General features: G+C 40.1%; 2 protein-coding genes across 5 annotated transcripts in view; one reads left to right on the forward strand and one right to left on the reverse strand.

Annotated features, from left to right (window-relative positions):
* Positions 1–2424: 2424 nt before the first annotated feature.
* On the reverse strand, positions 2425–8540 carry LOC131942007 (uncharacterized). Its single transcript, XM_059301655.1, has 3 exons — positions 8218–8540; positions 4012–8005; positions 2425–3954 (listed from the first exon to the last, which is right to left on the reverse strand). The coding sequence occupies exons 1-3, from the start codon at positions 8538–8540 to the stop codon at positions 2425–2427; spliced, it is 5847 nt and encodes a 1948-aa protein (XP_059157638.1).
* Positions 8541–16073: 7533 nt separating this feature from the next.
* Positions 16074–17635, forward strand: part of LOC131942010 (sine oculis-binding protein homolog A) — a 65612-nt gene continuing 64050 nt past the window's right edge. For 3 of the 4 annotated variants that reach the window (XM_059301659.1, XM_059301661.1, XM_059301662.1), the window contains exon 1: positions 16074–16362. The gene's annotated coding sequence lies outside the window, so the exon portion shown is untranslated. Of the gene's footprint in view, positions 16363–17021; positions 17060–17635 lie in introns of those variants that run through there. The other variant, XM_059301660.1, reaches the window with a different exon arrangement.

Below are 17635 nucleotides of genomic sequence, written 5' to 3' on the forward strand. Positions count from 1 at the left end.
AGAGGCCTATGACGTCAATTCCTTGACCCACAAAGAGGGCTACTGGACACCCGCCCCACAGGTGTGTCGAAGCGGAGGCACGATCATTGGGGGCGGGTAACAGTCGGAGAGCCAGTGGGGCAAGGCGGGTGCGTCAACACCTGGCCCAACCAAGCGGACGCTCCCCACCAACGAGAGGCCAGTGACGTCAATTCCTTGACCCACAAAGAGGGCTACTGGACACCCGCCCCACAGGTGTGTCGAAGCGGAGGCACGATCGTTGGGGGCGGGTAACAGTCGGAGAGCCAGTGGTGAAAGGCGGTGGCGTCATATCTGAACCAATTTTACCGGTGGTCTGACGCTGAGGCCAGAACCAGAACACGGTGTGTTGTGTAGTGGACCCAGGTGGACGGGATGGACCGGCAACGTGTGCCATTAGCAGCGGGCGGGTCTAGGCTGACCCTCCCCCCCCTTGCCCTTCCGGATGAATGACCGACAGGACTAGTAGCGCGAATCAGCCTCAGTGAAGAGAGCACTATCTTGGTGCCTTGAGTTTTTTTAGGGAACACAGAGACGCAAGATTAATGTTAATGGAAATTGTTTTTTTCTTGCATTGTAGGCTTGATGTAAGAGATGGGTGCATGTTTTATTTTAAGATTGTTATATGCATTTTTTTGTCTTACAGGGACTGTAAGATTTTTAAAAGGGGTGAATGTGAGCGGGTGAATGGATTTTTTTGTATTATTTTATTTGTTGCGAATCTGCGAGTGCATGGTGGTCCTATGGGGATCAGACACGGGGTCCCCTTCCGTCCGAAGCGGACAGTATAAATTAACCGGTCGGACGATTTTCTCCCTCTTTTTGACCCACGGCGAGATGTAGGTCGGGTCAGGTTTCTGCGTGGGCGCACCTCACGCGTGGAGGTATTTGTTTTTTTATACTTTATTTTTATGTGATTTGTATGAATGCGACTGCCGATGTGTTCTCGTTTGATTTCTTTTTCGTCTAAAACGAGATAGTGAGCATCGGCATGTCTGGTATGCACGTGGTGTGTTATTCTGTTATTTTGAATTAAAATGTATTTTTGGTGTTTTCTAAACCCGTGGCGTGTGTTTCGGACCACGTGGTTTAGGCCAGTGTGTTTAGGAGTGTTTCCTAAACTGGTGTGAATGAGTGTGTGCATTTACCTGATTGTTTTATGATGTGTTGTTATTGACTAGGATTGGCTTAGTCAATAGTCAGTTGGTTAGACAGTAATTAGATTAGTATATTTTAGTTGCCTCGAGTTTTAGGTTGTTTAAAATTAATGTGTGTGCTGTTTCGTGCAACGTCGTATTGAGTATCGCTTGCTTTGTGTCTGCCTTCATTGGGGCCTTAGCGGAGTGTGTTAACTTTAATGTTATCAATATAGATGTTGTTTAGGTAGACCAATGGCTTTGGGCTTCCTTGTGTAGGAAAGATTGGTTCTACGATGAATTTGTTTACACGTTATTTTTAAGTTGCTAGTTCTTCTTTAGACAGTGGTTAGTTGTTTTTGAGAATTGCTTTTAGAATTGTATAGTAAGGATTAGTTTTACTCGAGGCTTTAGCTAGATAGTAGTAGTAGGTAGCATTTTGAACTTGTGTATATATTTATGTATATATCTGCCATTACCATGCATTTTTCTTATGTTTTCCTTTTCTTTTTCTCTTCCCCCCCCCCCCCCCTTCTAGTGAGGTTGCTTGGGCAACTTGGCTGGGTGTTTTGTTATATATGAATTGTTTTGTTTGGTGTAAAAAGTTTGTTGTGTACGTATTGTGTTCTACGTAATGTATTGTACGTAGTGGTTTTACGTAGTGTTTTGTTTGGTGTGGACTTTTGGATGTCGAGAATGGATGAAGGTAGGTTTCTGTGTGTCAGGGCCTGGACCATCCTAGACATCATAAGTCGGCGCAACACCAGCAAATGGTCAAACGTAATGTTTTGTTTGATGTAAAAAGTTTGTTTCGTTTGGTTCTGTTTTGTGTCAGTTTTATCTATTCTTTTTTTATAACTTTTGGTTCCATGCAATAAATTTTATTAACTGTAAAAGTTTTGTTTTATTTTAGTAGCTTATTATTTAGACTAAGGTTAGGGTTTAACCACTGTGGGTTTTACCACGGTTGCACTGACCGGACAGATTAGTTAGTTAAGCCTAGAAGGGTAGATAGATTTTAAGGTATCCCCCCCCCTAGCAGGGCTTACATATATATATATATATATATATATATATATATATATATATATATATATATATATATATATATATATATATATATATATATATATACATATATATAGCCCATTTCTGCAGATTTGAATCTAATAAAATTTTACTAAAATAAAACAATTAGGTCATTAAAAATGCAAGTTTGTATGTTGTTGGTTTTCACATAAAATCATTTTAGTCTGTGTTACGAAATCTTTTATATGCTTGCATGCATTTTGCAATTGAGACCAACATGGTAGATGGTGTGGCATGATGTGCAGACACTTAGAGAGCAAACTGGGCAATTGAATTCTGACCCCTCCTCTGTGCTTGTGACCTCATACACAACTGGACAATCAGGGGTCAAACAAAACTTGTATTTGTCTGAATGATTCAGCACAAAGTGGTCAATAGACTTGGTCACTAGGATGTCAGACAGGAGCCATTCATTCTCAAAGAAAGCTTTCAAGTCCCTCCAGGCCAAAGGTGACTTGCAGCTTTCAACAGCACATGTAAGGGGGAAATCTCTGCCTTCAACACAGGCATTCATGCTTATAATCAAGCACATTACACAGTAGCAGTGTCCACAACACTCAAGTCTGTACAAGTCAGATTTATCAGACACTGGACACTTGCACATGATACAGTAGGGCATCCATGGACCTTCCTGTGGACCTTGAGCATACAGGTATGACACGGCTAGGTCACTAATGGTGGCTAGTGCTCTGTCTACTGCACCACTCTCACCCAACAAAGTGATCTGTTTTTGTTTTAAGTTGGTATCAATATCTATCAGTTCAAGCTGATCAACGACTCCATCTGGCCATGAGCCGTACAAATTTGCCAGAACTTTCAATATGCCCAGTGGATATCTTGAATCTCTCAAAGAGATATCCTTTTTGTTCCTGCCTAGTTTATTTAGATATTCCTTGATATAATTCTGAGCATTGGTCACATTTTCTGCAGTTCCATAGAAATGGATCCTCTCCTTGCGGCTGTCAACAATGATCACCACAGAGTGGCTCTTCTCAACTTCTTCCAAAAGCTTCTCTCCTTGTGCTTTGACAAGTATTTTAAGGATGTCGTTTCCCCTACATTCCACGGTCAAACCTTCCAGCTCCTTTTGCAGTATATCTCTTGCTTCAACCAGAAGTTCCGGCCTAGAAGACAGAATATCTAAAGCAAAATCCCCTTGTTTCTTTTCTCTCTGTATGATCTCCACACCTTTATCTTTCTTCAGGTCAGTAATGATTTCATTTATTTCAGATTTGAGCACATCCATGATGGGTTGGGCTACATTAACTGTTGTTTTCAAACTGGGACAGATCTCAATGTTTTGTGTTCCTAGAAAAAGTTGCCCTTGTGCCTGTTTGCAGGCTTTAAAGCCTGCAACAGGGTTGTTGAAGTGGATGATAGCTACCTGATGAATGGAGGAATCCTTGACAGGCACCAAGGAGACATTAAAACTCTCAGACATAAACCTCTGGAATTGCTCACTAATCAAACGCTTAACTTGATTTAATTCCTGCTTGGACAAAGCAGCAACCTTCTGTCTAAGTAGCCTGACATGGATATTGTTTTCCTTAGATTCATCATAATCCAGTAGAGCCATGATTGCTTTCTTGATGTCCCTTTCAGAGGCATCTCCAGTGTTGAAGCAATTGAGTGTCATTTGTTTTCTAGTTGATTCTTCAATGAGAACTCTCCTGTCAGGCAAGGTTAACCACTTGCCCAAAAGAATGGACCTCTAATTTGGTGGACAAGATATGATAGCAGTGCCGTTGCCAACGATGGGCTTTCTTACCCAGGACAGCCGGGCTTCAAATTTGCTCCTGATTCTTCTATAAGCACTGTTGGTTTTTAATTCTGCGATGTTGGAAGCATCACTCCTAGTAGCGTGGACTGCCATATCTGCTTCCAAACATGTGCTGTACCTAACATGGCCCCAGGGCTCAGAGCCTTTGTAACTAACACATTCTTTGATCACTCCAAAAGCTTTGAATTTATTTCTGATTTCCTCCTCTGTTGTCCCTCGCCTCACTTTCCTAATTGTTACAGTGTCACTTTGATCTGGGAACAGTAAAGTCTTTACATTCCCTCCCAGACCAAAGAGAGCTCTAAATCCACTCTGGCTATTCCCAGAACTCTTCACAAAAGGAACTTCTGCTTCTTCCTGGTGCAACGTGTTGAGCACATCAGCCTTCAAAATCTGAAGATGCCTGATGGTTTCCTGACTCATGGGAGAAGAAGAGTAAACATCCAAAGTGCCCAAGTACCTATCAGCTTCCACCATAACATTGGCCATACCAGATTGTGCCAGGGTATCTTCAAGGCTCTGTAGCTTCACATACAGAGGACCAACCATACAGTTAAAAACTGAGGCACCAACCTCTTCCCTGTGCACTAGCTGGCTTTTACAAATGTTGGCCTTTTTCATTTTGCCTTTCTGTATAACCTCTAAGACCCAGTCTTCCTCAACTATTGTAATTCCTTGTATAAAATCTTTGTGTGTTTTTAAATAGTTGGTATAAACTAGCCATTGTGGTTGGACTTGACTATCAGCTAAAGTAGAAGCTGGGTCAATATTCACCTGGCGATTCAGTGAGAGTGAAAAGAAACTGCCGCCTACATGGTCCATGCTCTGACACACATTGGAAACATAGGCATTAAAAACAATTTTTCTTAGTTTCTGGATGCAGGATGGATCTTGGGAGAAATTGGAATCAAGCTTAAGATTCATGGAGTTTTCTACAATAGTCGCTATTTCAGCAATACAGATTTTAACAATGTGCAGCACTTTGTGGCTGATGTTATGCTTTTTACAGACTTTAAGTCTCTCTTTTGGAGGACTTGTGATCCACAGACGGTACAGCTCAAACCAGCTAAAGAGATCTCCATAAGGGGAGATGGCGCCTGTATCAGCTGGTACCTGAGAGCCAGCAAATATGTCCATCCCACTGTTGATTAGTGCAGCCAGAACTACAGACTCATACAGAAGATTCTGTTTATAGCCTTCATAAATGAGATATCCCTGACTGGGCTCAAAAGGTAGCAGTGAAATCCATCGGCCTAACTCTTTCAGTCCAATGTAGGAAAATGCTCCAAAATCTTGCAGGCGGCTTAGTGCTGATTCAAAAGCTTCCATGGGAGGTGGTTTAATAAAGTTAAAGGTGACATAATCTATTTTCATCTCTGTAAGTTTGAGGAAAGGTTTGGCTAAATTTTCTTTCAACAAACCAGGATCACTGACAGCCTTCATTGTGTTATAACTTTCTTCAGTGTAGAGTCTGTAGCATTTGCCAGTAGCTGCTAGTCCAGCGATTGTTTTTCTCTGATCAGCACAGCTCCTGCTAATGATGTGTGTAGCTAGACTATGTATCTTTTTCCTGTGCTCATACTTCATTTCTTTTACCAGACCTGTGTCTATGACGTATTTGATTCCACCTATAGGGAATACAGTTTCTGCACAATTTGTGGCCAGAACAATTTTTCTAACACTTTCTGGCAACTTCTGGAGCACTTTTTTAAGCTCATCTGGAGAAACTTGGTCATGCAGAGGAAAACATTTGAAGTTGTTCATGCCTACTAACTGCCTTTCTAACTCTTCACAGCATCTTAGAACTTCTGCTGGAGATGCCAAGAAGACCAGAACATCCCCTGGACCTTCAGTCTTGTGCACATGGATGGCTTTAGAAACAGCTCTCATCTCATGATCTTCAAACTCCACTGAATCCTCATTACCTTCATACACAACCTCCACAGAAAATGGCTTCCCTGATACCTCCAGCACTGAAGATGTTTCAAAGTACTGACAGAAGATGTCAGAATCCTGCAGAGCTGAAAGAATTACCAGCTTCAAGTCTTGTCTATTAGCCAAACTTTCCTTGATCAGACCTAGTACAATATCAGTGTAAACGCTACGTTCATTTGCTTCATCCACTATGATGCAGGAGTACTTTGACAAAACAGGATCGTGGATGTACTCGTTTAACAGACAGAGGTCTGTAGAATATATAATTTTACTGTAGTCTGCGACCAGCCTTTTGATACCATTGTCATAACCAACCAAGTGGCCAGGTTTTTCACCCAACTCTTTAGCCACACATTCAGCAAGATTTATGGCCGCCACTTTACGAGGCTGTGTACAGATGATAGCACCACTTCCTGCTAGACCAGCCTCGTACAGGTACTGGGCTATCTGGGTACTTTTTCCTGAGCCTGTCTCACCAAGTATGACAGAGACTTGATTTTTTTTCACCAGGTCCACAATGTCCTTCTTCTTTGCATATACAGGCAGTCCTGCAGCTAAACGGTTGCATTCTGTCACTGTCTCTTGGTGGAAAACTTTCAATATCTCGTTAGAAATGTTTGAGTTTTTAATCTTTTCTTGAAAAACTTTCCTCCAATCTTCAAAAACACATTTTTGTTTGATTGCTTCTTGTAATTTATTTCTGAATGCCAATATTTCATCTTCATCTTCATCATTCTGTTGTCCAACTCTTACATTTGAATTTGCCTGTATGATATTAAAAGCTTTTTCATAATTCTCTATTTTATTTTGATGATTTTCTAATGCCTGAAGACACATCTTTTCTACATTTTCAAATATCTGATCGTGAAGTGTCTTAGTATCTTTTGCTGTTTTATCTGATGCAATGTTTGATCTGACAACCACATCATCAAGCTGAAACGCGTTTAACTTTTTAACTATCCTTGCAGCAGCTGCCTTGCTAGGGGCCAAGAGATCCAACAGTGTCTTAGTGGCTGACATTGCAATGGATTCTTCAACAACTTGAAAAGAATCTGTTTTTTCATCTGTTGCTTTCCTCATGAATTCATGTACGCTGTTCTTGTCTGTGAAACTTCTGCCAATTGTTACAACAATCTTTGTGGGGATAGGTGTTGGAGTTTTTTCTTTGATGCAACTTTTTGCTGAAGGTGTTTGTGCAAAGTCACTTTTAACATCTTCGACATTCTCAATAACAAAGTTTGACTCGAAAGTTCCAGAATAATGGCCAATATTTGAGAGAATGTCAGCTGCCTTTTGGCGTCTTCTATCGATTGGTCTAGATGGACGTGGCATTTCTTCTTGCTTGGCTGCCATGTCATCTTCTGAGCTGGAGATGACAAAAGATACTTTAGCTCCAAGTTTTTTTCTAATATTTTGGCACAAATTCTTCACCACACGTTTGGCTAACTGCTTGCTATCTGTCTGAATGATCAGAGTACAAAGCCCTCTGTTTTCTCCACAGATGATTGAATCTCTGACAAAATCAACGTCCACTTTATCTGAAGTTTCTAAACTTAGTTTGACTGTCTCCTTCAGATGGCTGGCTGAGGTGAAGGTGGATAGGATTTCTAACTCAGCTGTTATGCTACGAAAAGTTAAAGATGGTAAACCTTCACTTGTATATCCTCCACCACTCCGAACATGCTCTCCTCGTAAACTTGAATCTCGAGATGAGTAATTTAAATCAGCTCTGTTTACGTTTGATGTAGTGTCTTTATTTGTTTGGTGGCTTTCCCCGAAGGGAGATTGACCATTGCCAGCTCGCGCTCGGCCGCTCCATCCATCTTTGCTTCGAACATCCCACGGATTGCTTTCTGTCTTGTCACACACCCGATCGTTGAAGTTTTTGTACAGCACCCGATCAGATTTAGCACTTTCGTTACTGCTAGTCGAAGGGTTCCGCGTGCCGCGATATCTGGCAGGATTCGAATTTAAGCTACACGACTGAGCTCGTGGAGACCTAACGTAGCCGTCTTCTGGGTCTAACGACGTTCTGTCATAGCGACTTCTGGGGTTGTCAGGAGGTTGGTTAAAATATAGAGATTCATATGATGGGGGGAGGTCATCTTGATTAGATCGCTGATTAGAAGCTGCACGATGGTCGTGGGCAGCATGGGCACGGCTCCTGGGGTATCGTCTGTTGAACTGAGTGCGTTGAAAATTATTCTTGGTGGGTTTACGTCCTCGGTAATGAGATTCGCTTGGGCTTGGTCTATCTACAAAAGTACGAAGATGGGGAGCTGCATTTCTCTGATGTAGAGGTTCACCGAGATTCCGATCTTCATTATATTCTTGTTGTGAGGGCCCACAAAGATAGGGGTCATTGTTATATCCTTGATGTGGGCTTCCAACACGATTGGGATTGCCCCAATATCGTTGTGGGGGCCCACTAAGATTAAAGGGACGATCTCCCTGATATGAAGGCCCACCGAGTATAGAACCGCCACCTCGATGATGTGAGAGCCCACCAAAATTATTATATCCTTGATGGGGCAGCACGCCATGAGAGGGGTGGCCATATCCTTGATGTGGGGGCCCATCATTTCTATTATAGCCGTATACACTTTGATTACCTGTACGAAAGCGCCCAACAAGCGGACCTTTATACAAGCTAGGGTTTGACGAATGTCGTGGGCCGCCAACTGGGGCTCGAACGTCCATGGGAGCAGGGTACACAAAAGGCGGTGCTTGATTGGGGTTTGCGTACGGCTCATTGGGAAACCGATGCGGGTTTTGGTAATTAGAGGCCCCACCGGTGAACAGTCCAGGGCGACAATCGCGAGCAGGAAACCTTCCGCCCCCACCCCTCGGGTTATTGTGACGGTGAGTCATGGCAGCTCTTACAGATACTAAGTCTAGGATATCTGTTTTAACTTTCGACAATCCTGATAGCTGACCACGCCACTTAAATCTTTCTGAACACTTAGGCGGTTCTTCTGTTGACCATTAGAAACCATTATTCTGTTGATGAAATCAAGGCAAAAGTTTAATAATACAGCCAAGCTATAAACTACAGATAAATTGTATGAGTCAAGCTATCAACGAAATTTCTAATGGGGGGGGGGGGTAATAGTGCAACGCTGGCTCAACTCAGTTAACCTTTATCTAGATACAAAAATAACAGATAGTTAACTCATCACTTAGCTGCGTTAAATGAAGATAAATAATTGGAAAACACTCAACAATGTAACTTTTACAACTTACAACAACAAAAAACTAAAGACATCAAAAGGGGTCATCCATTTATGACGTCCACAAATTTTTGGGATTTCGGACCCCCACCCCCCGTCCACAAATATCCACTTATTTCCCTTATAAAACTCCATAGGCGTCCGCAAAAGTCAATTTTTCTCGGACCCCCCCCCCCCCTCCCCCCCCCCCCCCCCCCCCACGTGTGGACGTCATAAATGGATGAGCCCAAACTAAACCTAACATACGCTTCACCACGATTTGTGCACAGAAGAAAAGTTTCAACTTCCCGCCTTCAACCCAAGTACACCCATTGACATATTACGCATCAAACAGATATTCCCTAAAATTGATGACTCCAAATAAAATCTATATATATAATTCTTGTCACAGACTGTATGAGTAGGTGTGTGAGTAGGTGTGTGAGTAGGTGTATGTAGGTGTGTGAGTAGGTGTATGAGTAGGTGTATGAGTAGGTGTGTGAGTAGGTGTGTGAGTAGGTGTATGTAGGTGTGTGAGTAGGTGTACGTAGGTGTGTGAGTAGGTGTATGTAGGTGTGTGAGTAGGTGTGTGAGTAGGTGTGTGAGTAGGTGTATGTAGGTGTGTGAGTAGGTGTATGAGTAGGTGTATGAGTAGGTGTGTGAGTAGGTGTGTGAGTAGGTGTATGTAGGTGTGTGAGTAGGTGTATGTAGGTGTGTGAGTAGGTGTATGAGTAGGTGTGTGAGTAGGTGTGTGAGTAGGTGTATGTAGGTGTGTGAGTAGGTGTGTGTAGATGTGTGAGTAGGTGTGTGAGTAGGTGTGTGAGTAGGTGTGTGAGTAGGTGTGTGAGTAGGTGTGTGAGTAGGTGTGCGAGTAGGTGTATGTAGGTGTGTGAGTAGGTGTGTGAGTAGGTGTGTGTAGATGTGTGAGTAGGTGTGTGAGTAGGTGTGTGAGTAGGTGTGTGTAGATGTGTGAGTAGGTGTGTGAGTAGGTGTGTGAGTAGGTGTGTGAGTAGGTGTGTGAGTAGGTGTATGAGTAGGTGTGTGAGTAGGTGTGTGAGTAGGTGTGTGAGTAGGTGTGTGAGTAGGTGTGTGAGTAGGTGTGTGTAGATGTGTGAGTAGGTGTATGTAGGTGTGTGAGTAGGTGTGTGAGTAGGTGTGTGTAGATGTGTGAGTAGGTGTGTGAGTAGGTGTGTGAGTAGGTGTGTGTAGATGTGTGAGTAGGTGTGTGAGTAGGTGTGTGAGTAGGTGTATGTAGGTGTGTGAGTAGGTGTGTGAGTAGGTGTGTGAGTAGGTGTGTGAGTAGGTGTGTGAGTAGGTGTGTGAGTAGGTGTGTGAGTAGGTGTATGTAGGTGTGTGAGTAGGTGTGTGAGTAGGTGTGTGAGTAGGTGTGTGAGTAGGTGTGTGAGTAGGTGTGTGAGTAGGTGTGTGAGTAGGTGTGTGAGTAGGTGTGTGAGTAGGTGTATGTAGGTGTGTGAGTAGGTGTGTGAGTAGGTGTGTGAGTAGGTGTGTGAGTAGGTGTATGTAGGTGTGTGAGTAGGTGTGTGAGTAGGTGTATGTAGGTGTGTGAGTAGGTGTGTGAGTAGGTGTATGTAGGTGTTTGAGTAGGTGTGTGAGTAGGTGTGTGAGTAGGTGTGTGAGTAGGTGTATGTAGGTGTGTGAGTAGGTGTGTGAGTAGGTGTATGTAGGTGTTTGAGTAGGTGTGTGAGTAGGTGTGTGAGTAGGTGTGTGAGTAGGTGTATGTGTGTGGGTAGGTGTGTGAGTAGGTGTATGTAGGTGCGTGAGTAGGTGTGTGAGTAGGTGTATGTGTGTGGGTAGGTGTGTGAGTAGGTGTATGTAGGTGCGTGAGTAGGTGTGTGAGTAGGTGTGTGAGTAGGTGTGTGAGTAGGTGTATGTAGGCGTGTGAGTAGGTGTGTGAGTAGGTGTGTGAGTAGGTGTGTGAGTAGGTGTATGTAGGTGTGTGAGTAGGAGTGTGAGTAGGTGTGTGAGTAGGTGTGTGTAGGTGTGTGGGTAGGTGTGTGAGTAGGTGTGTGAGTAGGTGTATGCAGGTATGTGAGTAGGTGTACGTAGGTGTGTGAGTAGGTGTATGAGTAGGTGACTTTGGCCGAGTTTCACCTTCGATCATTATGGCTGTAGCTAGAATCTCTTTAGCCGCAGATAAACTGTAATGTCTACAGCAAGTATGGCACCAAGTATGACATAAAGTATGGCACCAAGTATGGCACCAAGTATGGCACCAAGTATGACATCACGTATAACACCAAATATGACATAAAGTATAACACCAAGTATGGCACCAAGTATGACATTAAGTATGACACCAAGCATGACATAAAGTATGGCAACAAGTAGGACATCATGGACGACATAAAGTATGACATAAAGTATGGCACCAAGTATGACACCAAGCATGACACCAAGTATGGCACCAAGTATGACACCAAGTATGGCACCAAGTATGGCACCAAGTATGGCAACAAGTATGACACCAAGTATGGCACCAAGTATGACATTAAGTATGACAAAAAGCATGACATAAAGTATGGCAACAAGTAGGACATCATGGACGACATAAAGTATGACATAAAGTATGGCACCAAGTATGAAATCAAGCATGACACCAAGTATGACACCAAGTGTGACTCTAAGTATGAAATCAAGTATGATATCTAGAATGGCACCAAGTATGACACCAAATAAAGCCAAATAACTCCCGACTTTAAAGAAAGTAATTTTAGCATAATTTTATTTTAAAATATGCTTACTCATTAATTTAATGAGATTGTTGTAACTATAGGCCTATATTGCCAGCTTCGACATTCGCGGCTCTCACCCTCAACACTAGCCATCCTCAACATTGTAATCATTAAGCTTTGATTGTTTTTAATGGAGCATTGCAATAATTAAGTTTTGATTGTTTTTAATGGAGCATTGCAATCATTAAGTTTTGATTGTTTTTTACGGAGCATTGCAATCATTAAGTTTTGATTGTTTTTAATGGAGCATTGGAATTATTAAGTTTTGATTGTTTTTAATGGAACATTGCAATCATTAAGTTTTGATTGTTTTTAATGGAGCATTGCAATCATTAAGTTTTGATTGTTTTTAATGGAGCATTGCAATCATTAAGTTTTGATTGTTTTTAATGGAGCATTGCAATCATTAAGTTTTGATTGTTTTTAATGGAGCATTGGAATTATTAAGTTTTGATTGTTTTTAATGGAACATTGCAATCATTAAGTTTTGATTGTTTTTAATGCAGCATTGCAATCATTAAGTTTTGATTGTTTTTAATGGAGCATTGGAATCATTAAGTTTTGATTGTTTTTAAATGGAGCATTGCAATCATTAAGTTTTGATTGTTTTTAATGGAGCATTGCAATCATTAAGTTTTGATTGTTTTTAATGGAGCATTGCAATCATTAAGTTTTGATTGTTTTTAATGGAGCATTGCAATCATTAAGTTTTGATTGTTTTTAATGGAGCATTGCAATCATTAAGTTTTGAATGTTTTTAATGGAGCATTGCAATCATTAAGTTTTGATTGTTTTTAATGGAGCATTGGAATCATTAAGTTTTGATTGTTTTTAATGGAACATTGCAATCATTAAGTTTTGATTGTTTTTAATGCAGCATTGCAATCATTAAGTTTTGATTGTTTTTAAGGGGTCAGCGTGGTCGAGTCGGTAAAGCTCATGGTTGCTAAACCGAAAAGTCTCGAGTTCGAACCCTCGGGCAGATGAGGCTCGTTAGCTGGGGACAGCCACTCTTCTAGGAGAGACAACTCCAAAATTAAACAACTGCTGCCTTGTAGTTTGTTCTTGGTTGGACAAAGGCTATGGAAGCAAATCCAAAAAGAAAAGCAGGCTGAAATCGGAGTCAATGGCCTCAATGGCGCATAACCAGTTGACACGTAACGCTTAATTGTGTTGGAGGCGTGGTCGAGTCGGCAAAAAGCTCATGGTTGATAAATTCGAACAAAAGTCTCGAGTTCAAACCCACTGGCAGATAAATCTCGATTCCCTTCAACACTAATAATTAAGAACGAAGAAGAAGAAGAAGAAGATTGTTTTTAATGGAGCATTGGAATCATTAAGTTTTGATTGTTTTTAAATGGAGCATTGCAATCATTAAGTTTTGATTGTTTTTAATGGAGCATTGCAATCATTAAGTTTTGATTGTTTTTAATGGAGCATTGGAATTATTAAGTTTTGATTGTTTTTAATGGAACATTGCAATCATTAAGTTTTGATTGTTTTTAATGCAGCATTGCAATCATTAAGTTTTGATTGTTTTTAATGGAGCATTGGAATCATTAAGTTTTGATTGTTTTTAAATGGAGCATTGCAATCATTAAGTTTTGATTGTTTTTAATGGAGCATTGCAATCATTAAGTTTTGATTGTTTTTAATGGAGCATTGGAATCATTAAGTTTTGATTGTTTTTAATGGAACATTGCAATCATTAAGTTTTGATTGTTTTTAATGCAGCATTGCAATCATTAAGTTTTGATTGTTTTTAAGGGGTCAGCGTGGTCGAGTCGGTAAAGCTCATGGTTGCTAAACCGAAAAGTCTCGAGTTCGAACCCTCGGGCAGATGAGGCTCGTTAGCTGGGGACAGCCACTCTTCTAGGAGAGACAACTCCAAAATTAAACAACTGCTGCCTTGTAGTTTGTTCTTGGTTGGACAAAGGCTATGGAAGCAAATCCAAAAAGAAAAGCAGGCTGAAATCGGAGTCAATGGCCTCAATGGCGCATAACCAGTTGACACGTAACGCTTAATTGTGTTGGAGGCGTGGTCGAGTCGGCAAAAAGCTCATGGTTGATAAATTCGAACAAAAGTCTCGAGTTCAAACCCACTGGCAGATAAATCTCGATTCCCTTCAACACTAATAATTAAGAACGAAGAAGAAGAAGAAGAAGATTGTTTTTAATGGAGCATTGGAATCATTAAGTTTTGATTGTTTTTAAATGGAGCATTGCAATCATTAAGTTTTGATTGTTTTTAATGGAGCATTGCAATCATTAAGTTTTGATTGTTTTTAATGGAGCATTGGAATTATTAAGTTTTGATTGTTTTTAATGGAACATTGCAATCATTAAGTTTTGATTGTTTTTAATGCAGCATTGCAATCATTAAGTTTTGATTGTTTTTAATGGAGCATTGGAATCATTAAGTTTTGATTGTTTTTAAATGGAGCATTGCAATCATTAAGTTTTGATTGTTTTTAATGGAGCATTGCAATCATTAAGTTTTGATTGTTTTTAATGGAGCATTGCAATCATTAAGTTTTGATTGTTTTTAATGGAGCATTGCAATCATTAAGTTTTGATTGTTTTTAATGGAGCATTGCAATCATTAAGTTTTGAATGTTTTTAATGGAGCATTGCAATAATTAAGTTTTGAATGTTTTTAATGGAGCATTGCAATCATTAAGTTTTGATTGTTTTTAATGGAGCATTGGAATCATTAAGTTTTGATTGTTTTTAATGGAACATTGCAATCATTAAGTTTTGATTGTTTTTAATGCAGCATTGCAATCATTAAGTTTTGATTGTTTTTAATGGAACATTGCAATCATTAAGTTTTGATTGTTTTTAATGCAGCATTGCAATCATTAAGTTTTGATTGTTTTTAATGGAGCATTGGAATAATTAAGTTTTGATTGTTTTTAAATGGAGCATTGCAATCATTAAGTTTTGATTGTTTTTAATGGAGCATTGCAATCATTAAGTTTTGATTGTTTTTAATGGAGCATTGCAATCATTAAGTTTTGATTGTTTTTAATGGAGCATTGCAATCATTAAGTTTTGATTGTTTTTAATGGAGCATTGCAATCATTAAGTTTTGAATGTTTTTAATGGAGCATTGCAATCATTAAGTTTTGAATGTTTTTAATGGAGCATTGCAATCATTAAGTTTTGATTGTTTTTAATGGAGCATTGGAATCATTAAGTTTTGATTGGTTTTAATGGAACATTGCAATCATTAAGTTTTGATTGTTTTTAATGCAGCATTGCAATCATTAAGTTTTGATTGTTTTTAATGGAGCATTGGAATCATTAAGTTTTGATTGTTTTTAATGGAACATTGCAATCATTAAGTTTTGATTGTTTTTAATGCAGCATTGCAATCATTAAGTTTTGATTGTTTTTAATGGAGCATTGGAATCATTAAGTTTTGATTGTTTTTAAATGGAGCATTGCAATCATTAAGTTTTGATTGTTTTTAATGCAGCATTGCAATCATTAAGTTTTGATTGTTTTTAAATGGAGCATTGCAATCATTAAGTTTTGATTGTTTTTAAATGGAGAAGTATTGAGAAATCACCTCGCCGATATATGTAGACACAATGGGAACTAACACTCGAAAGGCAAGCGTCGTCAGATTTGGAAATCAATTATTCATGCCACACCAACAGTGTGAGTTTTCAGGACACAATTTAAAATAAGTTACGGGCAGAGTAGGCCTAATTATTCCGCTAATCCAAGAATATATCGGCGAACACGAATTTGGTCTTACTTTAACTATTCGGCGAACTTGGTCTTCAACTATTCGGCGAACACGAATTTGGTCTTACTTTAACCATTCGGCGAACTTGGTCTCTAACTATTCGGCGAACACGAACGTGGTCTTTAACTATTCGGCGAACACGAACTAGGCCTTAAGCAGCAGGCAACTTCCACTAGTATCAATAGAAATCTCAGGTTGCGGGGGGTCAGGTTACACTCCACGGGGAGCAGGGCCGCGCCACGACGCTTCACTCTAGGTACGATATCAGGCCCCCCCCCCTCCCCCCGCCGCCCCGTCTTGAACCCGTCTAGCATTACACCGTGCGCCTGCGCGCCTGTAGACGGCGAGGTGCTGTTCTAGACTCCACTCCCCGGCTGACTCCACTCGCCAGCTGACTCCACTCGCGCGCGCTGGTCTGCGCTGACTGGCGGGCAAAACAACAAAACACACGTGATAAATCGCTGGTTGATCGACTACAACCCTCAGTGGTTGGCTAACATCACAAGTTGATCGACTACAACCCTAGCAACCCTACAGGTTGGCTAACATCGCTGGTGATCGACTAACCACTGACTTGCGGGATAAGATAACGCAACTAAAAACAAAACCAATCAAACTGCACCACTGAGTATTTGATTGTGCAATGGGAATTACAACCAGTTCTAAAAACAGACCCTTGTGTCGTGTAAGTATGTTTTGACGTGGAAACTTAAAAAATAAATATTTAAACTTTAAACCGGTATTTATCTTCAATGCATTTTAAAATATCAAATGTCATAGTGATTTATAGTTAGGAATTATATCAAATGTCATAGTCATTTGTATTTAGGAATTATTTATAAACACTCTTGATGGTTTTAATTAAAAGTTTTTATAACCTATCAAAGATACTTTGATTTCAACATACCCTTCATATGATACCTATTTTTAAAAACTCATACTCAGACTGTGAGCAAAACCTTTTTTTTTTCACGTCTTCAATGTTCTTTTTAATGTAATGGTTTTACAGTGAGTGGTGGACAGATTCGTTTAGATCGTGGTATCGGTTGTCAGCCTCGCGTCTGGCAGACGGTGTAGTGTTACGACAGTCTGTCATTGGTTTTGGCTTACGACAGCACCAGACAGAGTTGTTGATTATTTTCTAATTATTCAACTTTTAATATTTTTTTTAGTAGGTAACGTTCATTTCATAATGTCAAACTAATATCCTGTATTAAAAAGAGACGTGTATTCGATACTGGCTGTGGAAGGGATCGATGCTCTAAATCTGAAGCTTTGAAATCTGTGTGTAGCTTCCCTTGTCTCTTGTAGGTCCGCTTATTTCAGTCGCAACTATTTTCTCATTGACAAACACCCGTCTCACTTGACGGCGCTTCTTGCTCGTAGGATATTAATGGTCATTTATTATTAGTCTAACATTGTATTTTTATTTTATTTGTGTTTATAGGCCTACTCATTTAAATAGTTTTAAAATGTGCAACTAACTTAATTCATTGATCACTAGAATTAGAGTGAGTTATTTTTGTATGTATTTTATTTATGGATAAGAATATAGCTTATGTATATTTATTCAATGTATTTATAAGAATATCACTTGCTTGTGTATATGCAATCGCCGTGTGTGTATACGTTTATCACTTGTATGTGTATGTGTAATCACTGTGTGTGTACTTATATCACTTGCCTGTGTATGTATAATAACTCTGCATATACGTATATGACCTGAATGTGTATGTGTAATCACTGTGTGTGTACTTATATCACTTGCCTGTGTATGTATAACTCTGCATATACGTATATGACGTGTATGTGTAATCACTGTGTGTCAGGGGCGGAACTACAGTGCCGCCAGACCCCGCAATGCGGGGGGGCCCGCGCCATTTAGGGGCCCAGAGCCGACCATAATAAATTTTTTATGGTTAAAAAAAGTAAATTTTCTTTCATTTTTGACTTGATGG

This window comes from Physella acuta, unplaced genomic scaffold (assembly GCF_028476545.2).
Source record: "Physella acuta isolate Inbredline_101_S28 unplaced genomic scaffold, ASM2847654v3 ptg000381l, whole genome shotgun sequence".
NCBI lineage: Eukaryota > Metazoa > Mollusca > Gastropoda > Physidae > Physella > Physella acuta.

Coding starts and splice junctions, on each gene's coding strand:
- LOC131942007 (XM_059301655.1), bottom strand. CDS start 8,540: ATGATGGGCCCCCACATCAAGGATATGGCCACCCCTCTCATGGCGTGC. Junction 8,006..8,217: donor CTCCCCATCTTCGTACTTTT/GTAGATAGACCA, acceptor TGACAACCCCAG/AAGTCGCTATGACAGAACGT. Junction 3,955..4,011: donor TTGAAGCCCGGCTGTCCTGG/GTAAGAAAGCCC, acceptor CCACCAAATTAG/AGGTCCATTCTTTTGGGCAA.